The sequence below is a fragment of the Epinephelus fuscoguttatus genome, linkage group LG18 (assembly GCF_011397635.1).
Source record: "Epinephelus fuscoguttatus linkage group LG18, E.fuscoguttatus.final_Chr_v1".
Lineage (NCBI taxonomy): Eukaryota > Metazoa > Chordata > Actinopteri > Perciformes > Serranidae > Epinephelus > Epinephelus fuscoguttatus.
The window spans coordinates 22710241-22733016 of NC_064769.1; the positions used below are offsets into that span (position 1 = coordinate 22710241).

The 22776-nt window shown below is 41.9% G+C and overlaps 1 protein-coding gene across 1 annotated transcript in view; it reads left to right on the top strand.

Annotated features, from left to right (window-relative positions):
* The first annotated feature begins 274 nt into the window (after positions 1–274).
* The window catches only part of si:dkey-1d7.3 (transmembrane protein 132D), a 46810-nt gene continuing 24308 nt past the window's right edge, over positions 275–22776 (top strand). The window contains exons 1-3 of the mRNA XM_049603787.1: positions 275–628; positions 7471–8398; positions 15006–15152. Of these exons, the coding sequence (XP_049459744.1) occupies positions 559–628; positions 7471–8398; positions 15006–15152 (1145 nt within the window). The 5' untranslated portion in view covers positions 275–558. The remainder of the gene's footprint in view (positions 629–7470; positions 8399–15005; positions 15153–22776) is intronic.

Sequence of the window (22776 nt, forward strand, 5' to 3'; positions counted from 1 at the left end):
ATAATCATAACTGGAAAAATAAAAAAGAAATTAAATAAAAATAAAAATAAATCATCATCATCATCATAATCATCATGTGTTTCTGCAAATGAACTCGCCCTTTGGCCCAGAATCATATCCTTAATTTGTTAAATCAACATTAAAAATGACTCGTGGAGAAACCACTGATCCTCTTGACCTCATGTGCATTTAATTTGCTCGCAGCTCTTCCCCTACCGGCGATTACCCACGTGGGTCTCGTTAATCTGACAGACGGCACATGTTTACAGATTTCTATCATGGGAATAGCCGTGCCTGTTGCTGTCCTGCCGTGCCAGCTCGAGCCGTGTGCTCCCGGAGGAAAACATCCCTCTCATCATCCAGAGGACCCAAAAGGAGGAGAGCACATTTGCAAAACTATCCCAGATGCAACAAGGCGAAGTTACGTGTGGATAAGAAAGTAAAGCGACATTTACTTTAAGACAATGTAGTGATTTGCTTCCTGCGCTTTCTTTCAACCGACTGCAGACAGTCACCAAAGCTTCCGGAGGGCGCAGCACAACCTGCAACTTTGCTGAAATGATGCTCAACTTTTCCCTCCGTGCATTGCTCCCAGTCATCGCACTGACTGTTCTTACAGCTGTTAAAGGTGAGATTTATGTCTGCTTTTGATGAGCTGCTGCTGAATTTATTCATCTATTGATCAAGAGTGTTGGAGGAGACCCAGGAAATGTCTTCACATATATGAAAATAACTGGGCTGGAAGTAGCCTAAAGGCTTCAGCTGTGTTTACAAGGAAACATTAATGAAGATGAAATGAGTACATATGCTCTTGTGGATGCTTTGATGATCTGAACACACAGAAATTTGAATTTCAAGATGTGCTTTTATTGGAGTTTTGGTGCAATCTCACACATGGACAAAATAAGACAGTATGCTGTTTCCTATGGTTAGCACTTTTTGGTCTTTTTTGGAGCCCCCCTACATGATTATGCAGCTATTAGGAAGATAGCAGGAGGATATATTTGAGAAGTGAGCCTTAAATATAAAGAACCAGTTTCGTAAATGTTCACATTGGGATTTTAGGACCATTTCGTGACTGGCTTTGTAAGGATGTGAGCTCTGTTTTCCTATTTCTGAGGATTTTAAAATCACTACCCATGCCCTGTGTCCATTTCATTGTCCCTCTGTCTGAATGAAAGTGACAGCACGCTCTCCGGTGTGCATCGGCAAACCTCATCTGTGGGATTAAAGAGGCCTGAAGCTGTGGTTGCACAGCTGTTCCTCTGGTTGTTTAAAGATAACCTGCATTGGGAGCTATGGAGTCACAGTAAGCTTGTCTGTCTCTCTGTGATACTGATATCATGCGAGAGTCTACTTCCTGAGATTGCCTGGGTTTATATCTGCCCGTGGTATCTGTGTGTGCATTTTTCATCATACATAATGTGGGGACCGCTGTATTTCTGCTGGTGCAGGACTCAGCTGTGCAGCTGTGCTCTTAATGCGTGTCTAAGTGATAGAGTTCAGCCTTTGATATCTCGCCTGCATGGGAGCCGATGAATATGCATGGCGGCCTTATCTTACAGTCCAGTCACAGATGTTGTGTCAGCGAGCCCGTCTGAGGTCGAACTAACATTTACAGCAGTAGCTGAAATAGTTCTTCTGATGTCACAAGTCAGGATACTTCAGGGGATCCAGCCAGGACTCACCAAATTGATATCTGATCAATAAATAATATGTTCAGTGAAGCACAGCAGTGTGTATTTTAAACATCAGATCAAAGGAATTTTGGGAAGGCTTCATTCAAACACTTTTATTTTAAAGTTTACCAGAATGTGAGTGTGAGCATTACTTACAATCATCGTCTCAGCATGGACTATGTCCTCTCTTGCTTTTTTGTCGGCTTTGCTTGAGCCTCTTTTGTGTTTTCTTCATTCCATGAATTGCTCTGACCTGCAGCATACCCCTATGATGTGATAGGGGCCAGTCAGTCTGAGGATACATTATAAAAGGATGGATTTACAACCTTGAGACAGCCGTTGGATCTATTAAAGGGGCTTTTTTTCTGACAAGCAACAAAAGTACTATTTGTACAGAAAAATTGAAGGTATTCAGACGTGCTTGTTGGAGTAGAATACTGAGTAGAGCTACATTGATTTGTCTTAAAATTGTTTGGTCGATCAACATAACAATAATAGCCAACTATTTTGATAATCAATTAATTTCTAAAGTAAAATTATGTTTCCAGCCTCTCAAATATAGAGATTTCCTGCCACTTCCTGCCTGGTATAAGTTCTTCCCCCAACTCTCTTTATTGGGGTTTTCAAAGTTAAACAAACAGTGGCAGGCGTATAAAAGTAAAAACAGAATTTCTGGTACAAAAATGTAGAAAATAAAAGTCAAAAATCAAAAATACCTTTAAAGGAAATGACCACTTTAGAATGAAAATACAGACAGTACGTACTCACCCTCATGCCGACAAGAGGTCCAGTGTAGTTTTTTTAATCCACAAAACTTGTTCGGGGTATCGGAGGATAACAGCTAGCTAGATTTTTCCATACACTTGAAGTTCATGGAACCCACATCCAAAATAATTTTGAAAATAAATAAAACTCTGCTAATGCATTTCAAAAAGGTCGTAATCCAAGTGCCCTGAAGCTGCGACATGCAAAATTGACTTGAAAAGACGTAATTTACTCCACTTTTATAGCATAATTTCTCACCGTGGTCAGTTAGCCTGCAGGCCTGCTGTGTTTACATGGCAACTTGCGTGAGACTCGAGAACATTCAGAGACGTTCTTGTTCTCGATTATTGCGAGTTGCATTGGCTTACAATGGACGGACGAGCCGTTCTGACGTTTTTTAGAAATGCATTAGCCGATTGTTATTACATTTTCAAAATGATTTTGGACATGGGTTCCATGCACTTCAAGTGTATGGAAAAATCCGGCTAGCTGTTATCCTCCGATACCCCAAACGAGTTTTGTGGATTAAAAAACTACACTGGACTTCTTGTCGGCATGAGGGTCAGTAAGTGCTGTCTGTATTTTCATTCTAAAGTGGTCATTTCCTTTAAAGGTGGTTTGTCATACATGTAAAGAAAAAGACATAAGTTTGCAAAATAAAAGATTTATGAGTAAAACATATCGTTCTGTTTAGCATTCTATTTAAAACAATTTAAAAAAGACAATGAATAGATAAACAGCTCTAAAAAAAATTTAATATAGCTGGGAATTTTGAAAGATGTCAGATTGAACATGTTTTGTGTCATTTAAACTAGGCTAGTTAAGGGAAGAACTTAGTGTATCCCTCTTAATGTGGTCTAGAAATGGTTGCCAGACCTGATAGAATTTGTTTTGACACCCTCTTAAGGAGAATTTAATCTTTTCCAAATGTAGGTGGTGCTTCACATCCTTAGCAGCAGGAGCCTGTGTTTGCTTCCAATTCAATAATATCAATGTACATGCTCGTAGGGTTACAAATAACATCCTATTATGTTGGGAGCTGGTAACACAAGATCAGAACCAGTGAGGTCAGTGGATCAGGATCCACAGGTCGCCCCAGGACGTCTGATAACAACTGAAAAATGTTTTGCCAATATCATTTTTAAAGAAAATCTTTGTGATTTGGATAAAACAAGAAATTTTAAGACAAGATTTTGGCTTTGAGAGACTGGGAGGGACATTTTTCACTATTTTCTAACATTTTATAAAACCAACAATTAACCTAGAAGATAATTTGCAGATTAATTGACAATGAAAATAGTAGTTGCAGGCCTAGTACCGATGATAAAAGCAGCTCCAAAGCACAGACATCTACTGAAGAATAATTTCCCAACTTAAGGCCAAAGTCAGCATTTATAAAACTAAAATTTGATTAAAACTTACCAGGGTTAGGATTCAAGTCCTTTGATTGTGATGTTTTAACTATTCATTCGTGTTTATGGCTGAAAGCCAATAATCATCTAAAAGTGGAAACCTCAGAACTGGATCATCACCAAAATCTAATTAGTTGATTCTTGGCCTGGGGCCTATTTTAAAAGGCCTGTTCATAGATAAACTCCCTCCCCCTTAGCAGAGATAATAAAGGGTCCCACTAAATGTCAGTTTATTTAAACAAGTTAGACGGTTGGGTTTCCGTTCTGACAGCCCCAGGTATAGACTGATTCGCAGCAGCAGATAGCATTGATGCACAGTCGGATCACCTTTGCATTCTGTTTCACTTGAGGATATGCACATGCGATGTGTACCAGCCAATATCTACTCTGACCTTTTAATGTAAAACTCCTTCAGGCATCAGTCTGATCCCTGGAATCCATAAGACAGTTTCCTCTGTACTTTTTTGAGTCCTACATTTTTCATATCAACTCTGATATCTGTGTCTTTTATAGATTTTCCTTTGCCTTCAGAAAGAAAATTGATTTACATATGGATATGTTCATGAAATATGGTTAGAAAACCAGAAAAGAATTATGTATTACTTCTGAAACCTTTAGGGGAGGAAAAGGTGTTGTGCATTACCGTACATTTACCTTCAGATAAATTATTTTTATGATATAGAGAAATTTGCACATTAATTCTGGATCACCTTAATACGGGCGCTGGCACAACACCAAGTGTCTTTGGCAGGAGGAGGTTCGGAGCTGTCGCACACAGCATCCTGTTGGGACAAACAGTCATCCTGCGGGAGTTAGAGGGAGGCTTTTTACCACACAGACTCTGCATTTGCCATTCCCTTTATTGCAGTGCATAGCAGTAGTACGTGGAGAGTGGAAATATGTTATTTCTGTTAAGTTTAAATGAGACCTTGGCTGCATAGAGTATCACATAAGAGTTATAAACATAGTATTCCTATGTTTTAGTGCTAGAAATGAAAACTATAATGAAGAATATAATGTGTTCAATTCATGGTGCCATTTAGCAGTAGTGTGTCATTTGGCTGAACACTTAATATGCGACCTGTGGATTTAGTATAATTGTTACCATCTGGTTATATTGTATACAATAGAGATGACGCTGTATGGTCTTTTCCCATCAGTCTAACCATGGGCAGATAATGAGACAATGGGCTCCTGGGCACAAATACACAAAAGGCCCCGAGCAAGACACACAGATTTTGTGGTTTTGCCTCTTTTTTTGTTGTTGTATTGAATCTCTTTATAGTCATTATAAAGGTTGGGTACCCTACTTTTAGGGGAACCGTCCAAATTATGTTGGTACTACAGAGTGCTGATTCACATTAAATCCATTGCTGCAAAATGTTGGCACATCTGGGTGAGAACACTAGGCTTAGGGTGCTTTCAGACCTAGAGTTGTCTCGCTTTGGTCCGAATCAGGGACTAATTTTGTTACCAAGTTGCATAATTGCCTAGAGTTGGTTCGTGTTCTCACGGCAGCATTTACAAGCGGACCAGATCAAATGCCTTGCGCAAGAAAGCGGCTCTTGATTAGTCAGAATTTCCTTGTGGGAAAAATCCAGGAAGTAAACAAAGCGTTGAAGAAGAGTACACTTGCAAGATAAATGTGACACTTTCTAATGTCACAATGGAGGGACAACTACGCAGGTTGATTTTAGCGCTGCTCATCGTGGACTATATTGCTGTCATTGTTCATTTTAGTCAAACCATACAGTTTGAAAACGAGGCATGGCTCCAACTAGAAAACAATGTTTTGATGCATTGGATGTGCTGAATGTGCATATTAAGGCAGTACAGGAGGAGGTGCACATTAACAATCCTCCAGGACTGTAACATGCTCATGTTTAACCCAAACAATGTGTCATGTGACTGCAGTTGGTTCGGATCGAAGTCAGAACACGTTCTCACCACAAACAAACCGCACCAGAGTTTGTTTGTAACCAGACTGGGACCACCTCTTCAAGAAGGTCTCGGCCCATTTTTTTTTTGTTGTGCACCTGAGTGCGATTGCTGTGTTCACACCTGCCCAAACAAACTGCACTTAGGTGACAAACGAACTTGACTTTGATTGAACCGACCGAACCTAACAGGGCAGGTGTGAAAGTACCCTAAAACAAGAGCCAAAAGTGCCATGAAGCACCCCAAAGCCTGAAAGCCAGCCACAAAACTCTGAAGCCAGCAACAGAACTCAGCAGAGCCACCGCAACAGAAGAAACCTCAGACAGGAGGCTGAAGCTCTCCGAATCTATTAAGCCTTTGTTGGCTTCCCAGCAAGCCAAAAATGAAACTGAAACTAATGTGGCGGTCAGTGCTGCCACGATAGTTTCAGCATCTGGAAGAAGACAGAAGATTAGTACTATGTGTGGCTAGAAAAGAGCAAAGCGGCAGAAATGCATTTTTAGTTGATTACTTTACCCCTGCAGCTTGTTCAAAAATAAAATATTTGTTGGTACAGAAAAAGTGAAGGTACCATTGGGTGCCAGTGCCAAATTAGAGGTGCTGGAAGTAGTACCGGTATCAGTTCAATACCCTACGGTATCAAACCCTAGTCACAATGCATCTTTTTGTGGTTTTGTGTTTCTTGGCAGTTGTTTTGCATCTCTTTGTCAACATTTTAAGTCCTTTCTTGGTTGATGTGTGTTATAGTAATTTGATTGACATTTTGCAAATGAAGGCCATGGGGGCCCCTGACACATGGAGCCCCTGAGCCTGTGCCTGGTTGGCCCGTTCAGTAATCCATCCATAAGTTCAACAACACTGAGCACTGTCATTCGACTGTTTTTTCTGCACTACATAGAAGTGAATCACCTCGGAGGTGCATTTTGTTAGTTCAAAGTGTTTTGCTAATGGTCATTTGATTACTTCAACTTTTAGAGACAGAATTAGCCAGGGTTTTAAGTTGCTTGAAAGGCAGTATAAGCGAAAATGTGCTCAGCATTATTAAATGGTTAAAAAAAATCCCAGCAGTAATGATGGTCCTAAAAATTAATGATCTAAATGTTGCAGCAATTAATTTTAGGTGTTTTTTCATAGAGTTGACGTTCAAAAGAGCAGATCAATCTGTCTCCTTGCACACTTAAAGGAAGCACTCGTACTATTAAAGGCCAAACCTAACTGTTCCATCCTATTTACATGCCTGACCCTCCTCTCTCCTGTTTGTCTTAATTCTTACATCCCTCCACCACAAACACCTTGTGTGTTTTCCTTTGCTCTCCTCTTTTCCTGTGCAGGAACTACACGGTGAAATGAGCCATGTTTGCTGCATCAACAACTAATTTTCTTTACCCTGAGTCCCACTGCCCTTTGCTCCTCACAGTGACCTACCTGCCATCACCACTTATTCTTAATCCCTGCAGAACTCACCCCCGTCCTTGACCCTTTGTTTTGTTTCTACAGCTGTGAGTCCTTTGTCAACATTCGTCATCCTGCCATCGTCATCAAAGGTTCTCAATTAAAATAACTGACTGATTTTTTAAGTGGCAACTGTGTGAATCTTAAAAGCAGATTTGAAATGTAACACTGACATGTTGAATAGTTACTGCACTAATCTCTCTTTGTAAATTCTCTCTTCCCAGTTGCTGAAAGTCAGAAGGTTGCCATGGACACTGGGACATCCTCCACCCCATCTCCAGTTTATCCCACTGTCAACTTTGAGGTTCTCAATGTGAACCACATGTTTCTGAGGCAAGACAGCCCAGAGCCATCAGGGAACTCCAGCCTGAAGACTCAGACTCAGACTTTTCTCATCACTGGTAAAGGCGCTGAGCTCCTCCAGCCAGCTGTCAACGCTTCATATGGCCCCCTTACAGTGGACGCCCCGATTCCTCCAGACCTGCTCCTCAGTGGGCGCACGATCCTGCCAGTCATTTTGGCCCGCCAGGTTCGTTCCTCATCTCCTGTTGTCAAGATTCTCTTCCACATGCCCACTGAAAGTGGCATCACTGTTGGGCAAGAAAGGACAGGGTCTGGAGAAGATAATGGCAAGAGAGGTACTGGAGCCAAGGCGAAGGAAGGAGCTCACTGTGTGACGGCTTATGCCTTCTGGGAGACAAGGGAAGTTCGTGGGGCGTGCCTTGTGTCTCCAGGTGGATTTTGTGTGGCACAGCTGAAGCCAGAACCCGCCTGGTTCAGCTCAGGCAGCCGATCGGGCAGCTCTAGCAGGGAAGCAGGAAGGACCGAAGGAATTAAAGGTCTTCAGGGGAACCTTGTGGAGGTCTACTTCCAGAGTCGCAGGGATCAGACAGGCCAGTGTACCCCACAGGATAGCCTGCAACGTGTCGGCGTGGGAAGAGGAAGAGACTCTGGAGGATCAGGGACACCGATGAGGCGGATAGGAAGTGTCAATTTGCTCAGAACTCCACCAGGGAACCCAACCTTTTTTCGACTGAGACTGGGAGGCGCAGTGGTCATCCAGACCTCTTCTAAGCCTCTGAAGGCCACAGACGTGGCAACTTTCTATGTCTTCCTGGCGAGCACATCGACTCTGGAAAGTTTCACACTCAGGTGAGAAATCTTCACTTTTTCTTTTGCTTTCCTTTTGCTCTTAAAATACAGGAGTTAAACTATTTTCTCGTATGCCTCTGTTGAACATAGAATCCAAAAACTGAGAAAAGTCTTATTGAATTAGAGTCATAGGGGTAAAAGGGTAAGGAGCTCAGAGGGCTCGGAGTAGAGCCACTGCTCCTTCGCGTCTTAAGGGGTCAGTTGAGGTGGTTCATGCATCCAATCAGGATGCCTACTGGGCGCTTCCCTTTAGAGGTGTTCCTGGTACATCCAACTGGTAGGAGGCTCCGGGCAGACCCAGAACATACTGGAGGGATTCCATATCTCATCTAGCCTGGGGGTGGAGGAGCTAGAAAGAGTGTCTGGGGAGAAGGATGTCTGGAATACTTAGCTCAGCCTGCTTCCCCGACAACCCGGCTTCGGATAAGCAGTTGAAAATGGATGGATGGATGAATGAATGGGGACCACATTTAACAACAGCAAAACTTTATCAAGTCATAAATTTACAAACTTTCACAGAGCTCCTGCAGTATAATCTAAGTGTCATTTATACAGTCGTATCCTCAGTTCTTTCCAAACACATGCACTTCCTCTGAAACCTTACCATTCAAAACGCTTCTGCATAAACAGTCTCGCACACAAACGAGAAGCGTGCCTACCAACATCACATTTTCGCCATGCATAACTAAATTAAGCATAAGGAAGTGTAGCTGAAAATGCCACTTTCAGAAAACATTATAATTATTCAACTATGTTGCTGAGTCTGCAGAGGCCAAGAGTTTAGGAGGAGTCACATAAAATTTAATTGTCACTGAAACGTATGAAGCAGAAAAAGAGACTGAAACCAAGTTGAATCACCATGATGAACGGTGTATTTGAGCATCTTCATGAAGGATAAGCTCCATGCATTTAAATGGTTACTTAAGGCACTTGAATACTGATGGGGCTCGCCATCAAGGCCATTCAGTAAAATGCTTGAGCGCCAACATGACTTGTGTTGTCTGCCAGTTTCACTGGCTTCATAAATTACTGACATGTTATATCCTGTCTACTTCAACTTCTCAGTTAGTGGGGGAGTTATGGAGAGCACTCTTCCATAAACAGGGAAATAATTGGCAAATGATTCACCGGTTTCCATATCTCAACATCCCACTAACATTTCAACAAGGTTCTCTGGGTATTTGACTTCATAAATAATGCATCTATTTAATGGAGCAGGAAAACAAATAACTAACATCTCCCTCACTCCTGTGGGTGAAAGTGAAGTTAATATAAAAGCAGCCGTGTTGCACTGACACCCACAGTTCAATCTGTTTCAAAGTTTCTGCGTTCTGCCTTTTGATGCACATCACTGAGTGGAGTAAAATCGTTTTTTTATCAGTATGTTTCAGATCAGTGAAGTGTAAAGCCATCGCAGCGAGGTTTCCAGTCTTTATTCAGCTTAATGGTTTTGTTTGAAACGCAAGACAAATTTTTCTCTAATCCCATGATTTAGTGATATCATGCTGCAAACAACATACCAACCCCGCAGTAATCTGCGGCGGCATGCAGGAAAATGGAGAGGAATGTTAAGATACGTGTATTAATCCATAGGGCACATAGTTAAACCTATGGCTGTGTGTCAGTAAATCCTTTCTCAAACATCATACTTACCATCCACAGGCACAAACATGCCTGCACACACGGACCCACTGACCTGAATGTATCTTTGCTAGCATTGTTGAAATTACATGATGCAAGATTTAGTAGAGACGCTGACTCTTTAACATTTTCTGTTGTTTTTACTATTTGGAAGGATTTATAGACTCTCCACCTAAAATTCCCCAAATTCTGACTCACTGACCGAACCGATGAAGTTCTTCCAGTCAGGTCAGTGATTTCACTCCGTGTATTCCTGACCTACTGCCACATTCAGAATGAGATTGAACAAGAAGAGACGACTGAGTCCAGAGGTTTAGTCCAAGTGAAGGCTAGCTCTGAGGAGCTTGGCAAAGTGATTGATTCCTCCTGGGAGAAATCCCTGCTCTACTTCGCTCTTTGGCCCAAGATTGAGTCCACTCCAGCAGGGTTAGGCCAGATAATCTGTGGCCCTGATTGAAAATGAATCAAGAGGTTAACCCTTTAGGGTAGAGATGATGTGAGCTGACTGCCAGGATTAACCATGTCGATCTGTTGGCGGTTTGCAAGGCCATCACACCCACCTGTTAAACACAGAGGCAGCTTGTAAGCACCACATTTTTTATTAAAAGTCATCTATTTTTAAAATTGGCATCACATGGAATGATGAACATTTCATCAGATTAATATCAAACTTTTTGTGAGCTCTTCAGAAAGTGAAAATGTACAGTGTTGGAATATCAATGAAACACAAGATGCCATAGACTTGGTAAGTTCATATCGTTTCTTTCTATTCCTACAACCACACTCAAAGTGGTTTACTCTACATGCCACATTCTCACACTGATGACAAAGGTTTCAGGAGCAATTTGGGGTTCAGTGTCTTGCCCAAGGACACTTGGACATGCGGACTGAAAGAGCCAGGCATTGATCGCAGATCTTTCAATCAGTGGATGACCTGCTCTACCTCCTGAGCCACAGCCACCCCCAAATATCCGCAGACAACACAGTTCCAAAAAAGAAAAAACTCCTTTTCTCCTGCATGAATGGCTGATGAAATTAAGAGGCAAACAAATGAGTTGCTCCAACTTTCACACTTTTAAACAAAGAGATTGACAGAGTCTGGTAAAACAGCAGTGGAGAGTTGTTCACTTTACTGGTCGATATCCATTCCGCCGTCACCCAACCCCCACCTGTGGTCATGAACTCTGGGTACTGACTGACAAAGACAAAGAGCGAGGACAGAAGTGGCCGAAATGAGGTTGCTCTGCGGGGAGGCTTGTGTGTGCTTGTGGGCAAGAAACTCAGTGATCCGGGAAGATTCTGGCATTGAGTTACTGCTCCTCCACGCTCAACAGGAGCCAGTTGAAGTGGTTCGTACCCCTGGGAAGGATGGTCATCAGGTGCTGTTGTCACTGTGACGCTGAGCTCGACAAGCAGCAGGAAAATGAGTCGGTGGGTGTAGGTAGTTTGGTTAAAGGTCCAGTGTGTGGGATTTAGGAGCGTCTTTTGGCAGAAATGGTATATAATATTCATAATATCGTTTTATCTAGTGTGTAATCACCTGAAATTAAGAAGTGTTGTGTTTTCTTTACCACAGAATGAGCCATTTATATCTACATACACAGGAGGTCCTCTTTGAGGAGAGTCCACCACGTTGTTTATACAGTGGCCTAGAATGGACAAACCAGACTCTCTTTAAATAGGGCCATTAGCCTTTTCGTGTCAGCCGCTGTAGTTCTTCGACATGCATATTGAAGAAGTTTCAGCTCTGTAACCTCACTGCAAGATGCCACTAAAGCCCCATTTCCATCTAGCAGTACGGTACACTTGAGTTCGGTGTGCTTTTTTTCTGTTTCCACTGTGAAAAGTTGTGGATGGTACCAATGGAACTGTTCTGTACTGTCCCCTTTTTGGTCACCCCTCTGTTGGGGTACCTAGCACACAGATCCTGTACTAAAAGGTGGCGCTGTTCTTACAGTGGCGAGTTTTATTAGTAGTGGGCTACGGCAACACTAAACCCCCGAGCTTGCGTTGGAAGGACTAAATGCTCAAACCCACTATTTTTAAATATCTCATGGAGAGAGACTCTTACTGCAGCCTGTTCTATTTTGTCCTGAAAATGTCCGTGTGCAGCCTTGTTCTGCGGATGAAAATAAGGGAACAGACTTTCATCTGTGTCACTGGTAATGAGGAAATACAGTGAGTGCTGGACGGAGCAGTGAGTGACAATAACCCCGCCCACATTTAATGGTACTGTGTGTAGTGGAAACACTTGGGTCTAGGTACCATGTCTGAAGGGTGACTTTTGGTTCCAAAGGTACCATACTGAAAGTGTTTGGTGGAAATGTGGCTTGAATTCAACACACTGGAGCTTTAGAATGGCATTTGCAAGAAACAAATGTAAAACTTAAAAAAACAAAAACAAAATTTATCATTCGTTAAAACTCATTTTTGATTGAATCATGATTGAAAAAAACAACAACAACAGAAAGAACATTTTCCAAAATGAGTTTTCACTTTTTTAGTTTTCTTAGTCTGCCTGCTTGAGCTACATAATCAAATTAAATGTTTATAGTTTTTACATTTCAAATATTCATTCACATCTTTAATGGGCTAAAATGTAACACAAAGATTTTGCCTTTGGCTACAAGGTTTATTCCAGAAAATGATTTTCTGCACAAGCATGTCTTTATCAAGCATTCATTGAATTGTCAACTTGCTTCAAAGACCAATCATGTTTGTGTGTGTGTGTGTGTGTGTGTGTGTGTGTGTGCTTGCTTTCTATGTTTTGCCTGTCAAACAACTCCGACCTTGACCCAGTCTCAATAGTTATTGATCAGTCTGTTTGCTGTTTGATTACAAATGAGTATTTGTAAGCATGTGTGCTGAGCACGAGGGCAGTCATACTGACCCTTACTGTAGCGTGAACAGATTTTGTATCTTCCTGTCTGTCAGTTTAAATGTTCTTCAGCTGTTTGAATACTGTTCCGTTGCTGAAATGACAAACTACAGGTTGTTAAAAGAGGAATAGACAGATTGATTGCTTTAAAATAGCAGGCTGCCTCACCCAACCATTACTGGGCAGCAAAAGTGTAAAGAAAAAAGAAGAATTTCTGCAATAATTTCCAAGTATATTATCTTCTTTTCAAGTCTTTGTTTGGGGGGAAGTGGTTTATTAATTGAATCTATCACTTTCAGACTGTGAAGTGGATGGAGTGGAGGGCTGCTGCTAGAAACTGACGCATCTAATAAATCTGGAGTTTGTGTCTGAACATGCTGATGGCAGAAACAGAATTCGTAGTAGACATAATGAAAGTGTGGATCTGTCTTTCCTTGGTTCAACAGATGGGACAAGTGACGAAAGTTTAATGGCATTTTAAATGTATTTACTTAAGCTTTCATTTTATTCTGACAATAAGCATCCTCTCATGACCAAATTCGACCTGTTGTCACATGGATGTCACACATAACACATCTTAATTCAGTGGCAAGTTTGCAAACCTAGTACAACACCTTACTGAGGCTGAGGTTGAGGCTTTCAGATTATTCTCAGCGTTAATATATCCTGCAGACAAAACCACGGGAGCTGAGTGACGCTCTTCAGTAAGCATGAGCTGAATTCCCTCTGGAACATTTCCAGCACCTTGTTGAATCCCCGCCATAAGGAAATTGGCCTGTTTTGGAAACGCACAAGGCTCCCACCCCGTAGCTAGGTGTCTGTGTGAGTGCTGATTAGTGAATCATTGCATTTTAAACGTGCATCAGAAGCGTTTTGTGTCCCCATTATCACTTTTCAGCCCGGAACTTAAATAACTGCTCTGTGATCCCGTCCAATAATATTTGACTCGACGATTTAGCAGAGAGACATATGCTTTGAAAAACAAAGGCTTAGTGATTGTTGGACCTCCAGCACTGTCTGGTCCATTCACATTATTTATAATAAGCGTTGTATCTCCCCTAGCAGAGTGATGTGTGTGTCTGAATCAGACACCTGATTAACTGATTCCCAGTTGTCCCCAGGGCTAATGGGAATAAATACCCCCGCTAATTCTCAGTCTGCTGGCAGCCTGCAATACATTAGCCTGTCTGTGACTCACCTCGTTAGGCTCACACAGACAAACACATACAAAGCACACACATGCATACACCGAAAAAAACACATGCTTATTGAAAGGGAAGGTACACAAGCAACAAAACGCAAACCTTGGTACCCTCCCATAGACTTACATTTAATAATTGTAGTAGCATATACCACATCCCAAAGGTGCTCTATTGGATTCTGGTGACTGTGGAGGCCATTGGAGTACAGTGAACTCATTGTCATGTTCAAGAAACCAGTTTGAGATGATCTGAGCTTTGTGATATGGTGCGTTATCCTGCTGGAAGTAGCCATCAGAAGATGGGTACACTGTGGTCATAAAGGGATGGACACGGTCAGCAACAATACTCAGGTAGGCTGTGGTGTTTAAACCATGCTCAGTTGGTACTAAGGGGCCCAAAGTGTGCCAAGAGAATATCCCACACACCATTACACCACCACCAGCCTGAACTGTTGATACAAGGCAGGATGGATCCATGGTCTTCTGCAGACCTTGGTTGTAACCAGTGTTATTTGAGATCCTGTTGCCTTTCTATCATCTTGAACCAGTCTGGCCATTCTCCTTTGACCTCTGGCATCAACAAGGCATTTTCAACCAGAGAACTCCTGCCCACTGGATATTTTCTCTTTTTCAGACCAACCTCTGTAAACCCTAGAGATGGTTGTGTATGAAAATCCCAGTCGATCAGCAGTTTCTGAAATACTCACTTAAATCACCTTTCTTCCCCATTCTGATGCTCGGTTTGAACCTCAGCAGGTCGTCTTGACCATGTCTATCACTTTACACACCTCACATCAAACCTGAGTTACTTAATCAAGTCATGAGTAAAAGTCATGCTTTGCACTAATTGGATTATGTGTATTTATTTCTTTCTGTATTTACTGCAGGGCAACAGTGAAAACAGGCCTATCATTCAGTGCGGCGCGGCCCAGTGACTCAGCGCTGTGGGACATCGTAGTGGAGCCTGGCAGTGGAGTGACTCCCAACACTGTCTCCGTCGTCTGCCAGAGGAAGGTTGCTATCACGGCAAAGAGGTCAGTCATGTTCTCTCTCTACTCACAGAAAACTATCTTTATCTTTTGGCACTCTCAATAAACTCTGCTGCTACCCTAAGGAAAGCAATCAGTTATCATGAAAAACTAATATCAACATTTCATTTTACTGGAAAAGTAATAATTTATGGCCTTGCACTTGGTGTTGTCTACACAGCACGGTATTTGTAAACAGTCAACTTCACATTTTAATCTGTGTGAAAGACTCTTACTGTATTATTTTTCACGTAGACTTGCTTTAGTCAGTAGAGGTAAGAGAGCACCCATGTGTATCTCCAAAAATCAGCACAAGAAGAAATTAGTTTTTCATACCCATTCTGCTTTTTGCAGATTCTCTTTTGTGCAGGAGTTCTTCCTTGAGGATTGACCGTTCACATCTGCAGACACTTGATGTCTAACACTCAGAATATTAAAAAGATCCTGCAGGAACTAGAACATTTAAAACAGCAATGGGAGGAACAAATCCATGACATCAAATAAACCATTGTTTCTCATAGTGCGTCCCGCGGGCCAGTGGCAGTCCTCAGAAACATTGTGTGCGGCCCCTGAATGTGATATGAATTGCTTTCATTGTATTTTAATTATCTGGGGTTCATTTCAATACTTTAACTTTCAGTCTTGTACATTTAATACACTACTAGACTACCGCATCAAACTGTGCCCCCTTAAACACGCATCTGTCAGGTTAGAGGCAACTTGGAGAAAGCTACAAGTTACCTGGCAACTAGGGGCACCTCAAAGTGTCATAGGATTTACGTTCTGTCATCAGTGCTAGTGCTGTTAGCTAAAGTTAGCGATTTCGGTGGATAACTCGCACCTGCATTTTTCCTGTGTGGCCCTCAATCATATGTTGGCTCCCTAAATTAGCACTCAGTAAGTTTCATTAGGATGCACTGAAGAGATTAAAGGTATTAATGGTGCAATGGTATTGATAGTTATTTATTACAATGGTTACTTTACAGAATAATATTTTAAGTTTATTCGTAGAGCACATTTAAAAACAACAAACGCTGACCAAAGTGCTTTAAAAAAGAGAATGAATAAAACACAGCAATGATCGAAAATAAAAACACAGACATAAATAAGAAAGTACTGGTACATTTTTAAAAGGAATAGAATATCTATTAAAATTGTAACACAAACAGCCTTGCAAAAACAACAAAAGAAATACAAACAAAGAAAAACAGAAGTGGCAGGCAAATCTTGTTTAAGAAATGGGTTTAAATGGTATCAATGGAGGGGTACGAACTAATTGTTAGTGGTAACTATTTCACAGTATAGGCCCAACAACTGACCCTTTGCTAAGTCCCGCCCCCAGATGCAGACTGACCAATCATAGCGTAGCATTAAGTCAGCTCAGACCAGTCGACCAGTCGTTTCAGATTTCCTTCATTCTCAGGCTGGTTTTGTGGATTTGGAGCTAAATGTTGTGCCTGGGGCACGTCATGTATTAATGATACTCGTTACCTGGAGAGGTTGGAAAAAGATATACGTTTCTTCCCTGTTCCAAAACCAAAATCAAACACTGAAAAGTGTAGGGTTAGCTAGCTAGCTACTGAAGATATAGCCTACTGAATGTATACACACGCTGCTTTTGCTTTTTAATGATTGTAACAGTGACAGTAGCTCAGTCCATAGGGACTTGGGTTGGGAACTGGAGGGTCGCTGGTTCAAGTCCCCGTCCGGACCAAATGTGGAGAGTGGACTGGTGGCTGGAGAGGTGCCAGTTCACCACCTGGGCACTGCCGGGGTGTCCTTGAGCAAGGCACTGAACCCCCCCCAGCTGCTCGGGGCGCCTGACCAAGGCAGCCCCCTCACTCTGACATCTCTCCACTTTGTGCATGTATAGGTCCTGTTTGTGTATTTCTGACCTGTGTGTTAATGACAACGGAGTGAAAAAATTGAATTTCCCCTCAGGGGGATTAATAAAGTATATAAATATAAAAAAAAGCCGACCCTACTGTACAGGAACCAGTGAAGGGAAGCCGGAAACTTTGCTGATATTCAACCAGCTGTGTGTCATCGCAGTGTGTGCAGATGAAAGGTGTTTGCCTTCCCCAGCGCTCCCCGACAGTCCAGCAGTGGAGGTCTGAGCGCTGGCTGTGGCACCGGGGGGGAAGCCAAACACTGTTCAAACACTGTTCTTAGTGAGGGGTCAACACTTGATCATCTTTGGTTTTTAACTAAATAAGTATATAGAGAAAAAAGAGAGCGCAAAAAAGAAAAATGAAGGGGAAATGGCTTAAATGATCTGCCAATTTATATCTAGTACCCTCTTTTTTTCCTCTCTACATTCATGTAACTATGGAATTTCATGTATTATTTCTTGTACTACAGTATCTGTGTCCTCAGTTTTCATCGGATAATGTCTGTTTTTCTTACCTTATCTGATATTAATTCAAATATTTGGTCTATTAACAACTGTATTTACCTCAAAAAATAAATTCCTAGTCCATTTAAGTTGTGACCCCCATAGGATCACCCCTTTAATGTGACTAAAATAACTTGAAAATGAGAAATTTAAACAGCAGCAGTAAATAAATCAAAGTGCTGTTGAAGTGCTTCTGCTTAATGAATATTAATTCCATAGCATTTTCACTGCCTGACTTACCAGGTACACACCAGTTGATTAAAACAGTTTTGCCTGATGCTTGCTTCGGCACACACCAACAGCCACCTCTGCCCAGCAACCTCCCGCCCACACAGTCACACACCACCCGCCGTCCGTCCGACCCACTTATCCGTAATCATCCATAATCACGGCTACGTTATCCAGGCTTAAGCGCTTGCACGTTCAGAAGGGGAGATTAGGAAGGAGAGATATTTCAAGTCATGTCCCTTGTGCTGAGCTCCCACCAGGACACACACACACACACACACACACAAACACTCCCACCACTGTGCTTTGAAGTGATGATACGTCCAGGGGTTTAAAGTCCCCCCTAATAGATGGATTTCCAGGAAATAGGGACATTAACCCCTTCTGTCTTTCTCTGTCTCGCTCTCACACTCTCTCTTGCAGTATTTTCCGCGTTTTTCTGAGTCCATTTAATTCAAGAAAGTACAGGAAGACAAGGACCACATCCAAGAAATGATGTAGACATTTTAGTTGGACTTAATGGGGAACAAGTTCTTTGTGCATGCTTTCATGTATATGCACCCCAGACACGCATCACTTCATGTTGTAAAGGTACAAAGACACAGATTAGACATCAGCTATCTTTAATTCCACACAATATATCAACAGAATTTCTTTTTTTCTAGTTTTGTCTAGTTGGACATGTGGCATATGGAGTTCAAACTGGATCAGTTACCCGCTATAGGGGGGCTCCTTAACTTGGTTGTTAAAGAAATAGTTTAATAGTCATTTTGGGTAGAGATAAAAATACTTGGTAGAGAAAACGATTGCTACCACTCTTAAGTTTGTACGGTAAGTTTGAAGCAACAGTCAGCAGCCAGTTAGCTTAGCTTAGCATAAAAACTGGGAGCAGGGGTGACACCTAGCCTGGCTCTGGCCAGACATAAAAACAAAAATCTGACTACTCATCGCTTATTCGTTGTTTTACAGTGCCAGGCTAGCTGTTTCCCTTTGTTTCCAGTCTTTATGCTAAGCTTCATTTGCGAGCTGTTTGCCATGGTTTCATACTTACACTGAGTTCCCATACTCCTCAGAAGTTCTAATTTTCTGAGTTTTTAAAGTGTTTTTCAGACTGTGCCAGGTAGCCAAAATGACCTGGCCCAGAACAGTCCTGAAGTCGGCATGCCGGATGAAATTATCTGGGCTGGGTCTGGTTGCCCGACTTGGCTGAGACTCAGCTTGAATGAGGCTCGAGAATCAGGCCAGTCAGCTTGGCCATTTCCGGCTACCGGCATTGCCATGACTAGGCTGTTATCAGAAATTACCTGGCCCAGCATCGGCCCAAACTTGGCAAAAAACATTATGATAACAGTTTGAAGCTTTATATTATTGATTTTGCCCCAGACTTGTTTCTGCAATGTTGCTTTACCTAACTTATTATCAGGGTTAATGCTAATAAATAACTTCTCCAACTAATTTGGATTTACTGATCCATCTACATACCACCTTTCACCTATGGTCATGAGCTCTGGGTAGTGATCGAAAGAATGACATTGCGGATACAAACAGCCAAAATGAGTTTCCTCCGTGGGGTGGCTGGGCTCAGCCTTAGATATAGGGTGGGGAGCTCAGACATCTAGGAGGAGGTCGGAGTAGAGCCGCTGCTTCTTGGGATCGAAAGGGGTCAGTTGAGGTGGTTCGGGCATCTGATCAGGATTCCTCTTGGGTGCCTCCTGTTGGAGGTATTCTGGGCACGTCCCACTGGTAGGAGCCCCCAGGGTAGACCCAGAACATACTGGAGGGATTACATATCTCATCTGGCCTGGGAACGCCTTGGGGTCCACCAGGAGGAGCTGGAAAGCGTTGCTGTGGGGAGGGACGTCTGGGGTGCTTTGTTTGACCTCAACTCAGTAACTAAAGTGTACCAAAATTTTCACAGACTTTCCGAGTTCTTGTTGACTTGAGGGGGCGTTCATGTGAATTTTCCCAGTCAGATTATTCTGACGATAAGCATATTTCCCAAACTGTTGACTTCTTCTTTTTAAAAGTGATGTTCATATACCTGCCAGGTTGTTTTGGTAACTTCTCATACTGTGTAGGCCAGTGTTCCCAAGGCTTGTTTTCATCTTTGTGGTGCTCTCTGGTCTCCTTTTTTGTGAGGCTGTCAGTGAAGTGACTCAGCAGAAGTTTCTCTTTGTGGAGCTACAACGTGGTATCACTGACCCTCTCTCCCCGGTCTCACCCTCGGAGAAGGGAGAAGTACATTAGAAACAGATTTTCACTGAAATAGTTCTCATAAGCTGAAAGAGAAAAGGCCGTAATTGAACTCAGCTTGAACCGCGAGTCTACTGCCTGGAGCATCAGTCGTAGTGTAGAGCTTAATATGATTTTTGATTTTATAATATCTGCGGTCAGTACTATTAATCTTTAACCACACAGTCCAAAGCTTATTGACGCAGACAAGCAAAAAATAAGAACTGGCCTTGAGTTCCTTTTGATAGTGCATGAACATTTCTTCACATTCATTTAAGCGTCTGTGCTCGTCCTTGTTGCTGCTTTTCAATATTTGTGCCTTTTTAAAATGCAAGTTTTAGCAATGTACTGTCGAGGTTCATTGTTTTGCCTTATGCAAAGTTTTGCTCCACTTCAAAGTGCCACGGTCCCATTCACATGCTGCTCTATTTTCCCTTTGATCTGCTCCTACTGGCAGGTATGCCTACACACTCCCCAGCATCAAATAACATCACATGCCATTTCTTTGACAATCCTTTGACCAGAATACTTGGCTCAAGTCTCTGCCAGCTCTCTTAATCTCCCCTCCACACTCTCACCTTATTCTTCCATCTGCTGACGGAAATGAGACCTCTTGTGTATTGCGCTCACTTTTGCTTCAAACTCCAGTTTGTTTTTCACAAATTTCAGAGTATTTTTTTTAGTTTCTTAGGCAGTGTCTCTTTTACAAATATTTACATTTCTCTCCCACGGAACACGAGAGAGTACACACACACACACACACACACACACAGCTCATCTCAGCTCCTTCTGCATTGAAGTATCTTTCGCTCCTGACACTAGTGTTTTATAAAAACTAAATAAAACTGACAGCTTTCAGTGGATTGATAACAAATATTCAGCAGGACAGCATTCTGTGTCTGTCAAATTGAAATGACACCTGCTTGTCTTGGTTATTTAACCCACATTGCTTCTACTAATTTAACAGTAGACTGAACAAAACAATCCTCAACAATAGACTAATTTAGCTTTGGATATGGTGCAAACACTCACCAGTATTACTCTCCAAATGGACACCAAAGTTGACATTCTTTTAGTGGTGATTGTAATAAAACCTGACCTCTGTGTCGGCAGAGGGTAAGTGCTAGTTCATGCTTCCTTTATTATTATAAACCCTTGATTAAAATTCATTTTAGTTCAGTTGTTATTCATGCTCCTATAATATATTCGGTGAGCCATGATTTTGCTTTCTGTAAGTCTGAATTAAAGAGCGAAACTCTTGAAACATCATGTCGTATATTTACAATACATGCACAGAATGTCAAGGTCTACACTAGACCTTTATTAGGAGTGCTGTTTGTACTATTTTTGGTCGTATGGATCAGTGTGCATTTATTATATTGATCTGTTCTGTACATATGACATCTATTGCACGTCTGTCCGTCCTGGGAGAGGGATTCCTCCTCAGTTGCTCCTCCTGTTCAAGGTTTTTTTTGGGGTGTTTTTCCTTATCCACTGTGAAGGTCCAAAGGACAGAGGGATGTCGTATGCTGTAAAGCCCTCTGAGGCTAATTGTCATTTGTGATTTTGGGCTTTATAAATAAAATTGAATTGTTTCAGTTAATGTCCAACCCAAGACACAATGTAGCTTTAAAATGTATGTGTCCAGAAAGATTTGAATGCAGCCTTAAAAGCAATGGTTCCCAACTCTTCTGCTACTCTTCCCCATCTGCTGCAAGCTCGCTACTGCAAGTCTTCACATTGCAAAGCCCACACTATTACATGTAGCTAAGGGTGGGTGGGGGTGGGGGTAATTGATTGAATTGATCTTTTTTAAGTCCAGTAGATACATTTTGCTGCAGTAAAAATGTTTGAAGCTAGATGAACAGACTAAAAACTATCTTATTAGGTGAAACAGATTATGACAGAGTTGTCCTTTGGGGACATAACTGTCAAAAAATTGACATAGCTGACCAAAGATAATAAATCGCAATATATTTTATCGCAATACTCAGCATATCGCAACATAATGAAAATCCCAATAGTGTTGTATCGTGACTTAAGTGTTATGATAAAATTGTATCGTGGATCCTCTGGTGATTCTAATCCCTAGTAGCTACATGCTAACGTCAGGGAATTATGTAATCTTGGTTGCTGATGTTGTTGATTTCTTCCTGATTTTGGATCATATTCCTGCTGGAACATGTGCTGTTGAGCCGATGACTAAGTTTTCGTTAGTTATTTTTTCACGGTAGAAAGTGCTGCTTTACTCAGTTATAGTCCTTTTCTTAGCTGCAATGATGGTGCAGAGATGTTGAGTTGTGGAAGACCTGGAAGCATGGGCTTTTTCATGAGGTGGGCTTAAAGACACTGGAGCAAAAATGGAGGGATTCAGACAGAGATTGGATACAGTTGTTCCAGCACAGACAGTATGAGGAAAATAAAGTGTTTTTTGAGCATTAAAGCATGTAAACATATTTCAGAAGAAATCCAAATTACATGTATTAGCCTGAAAATGAGCATAATAGGTCCCCTTTAAAGGTGAAGTCAGCGACACTGGAGAGAGACTGTTGACAAACCACTTATGAGTTCACTTATGTGTTAGCTTGTACCAAGTTTCTGGCTTTTGACAGCCATTCCCCTGTCCTGTGCATGAGCAAAATACCCCCTGTTGCTGACTGGCAGGAGTAGTGTTGTGTGGCAAGATCCAAGCCACTTTGTTTCCCGTTTACAGAGTCAAGGCTGTGTATGAGCAACAGACTGTGAGGAGATATTTGCTAAATTTGAAAAGTTTAC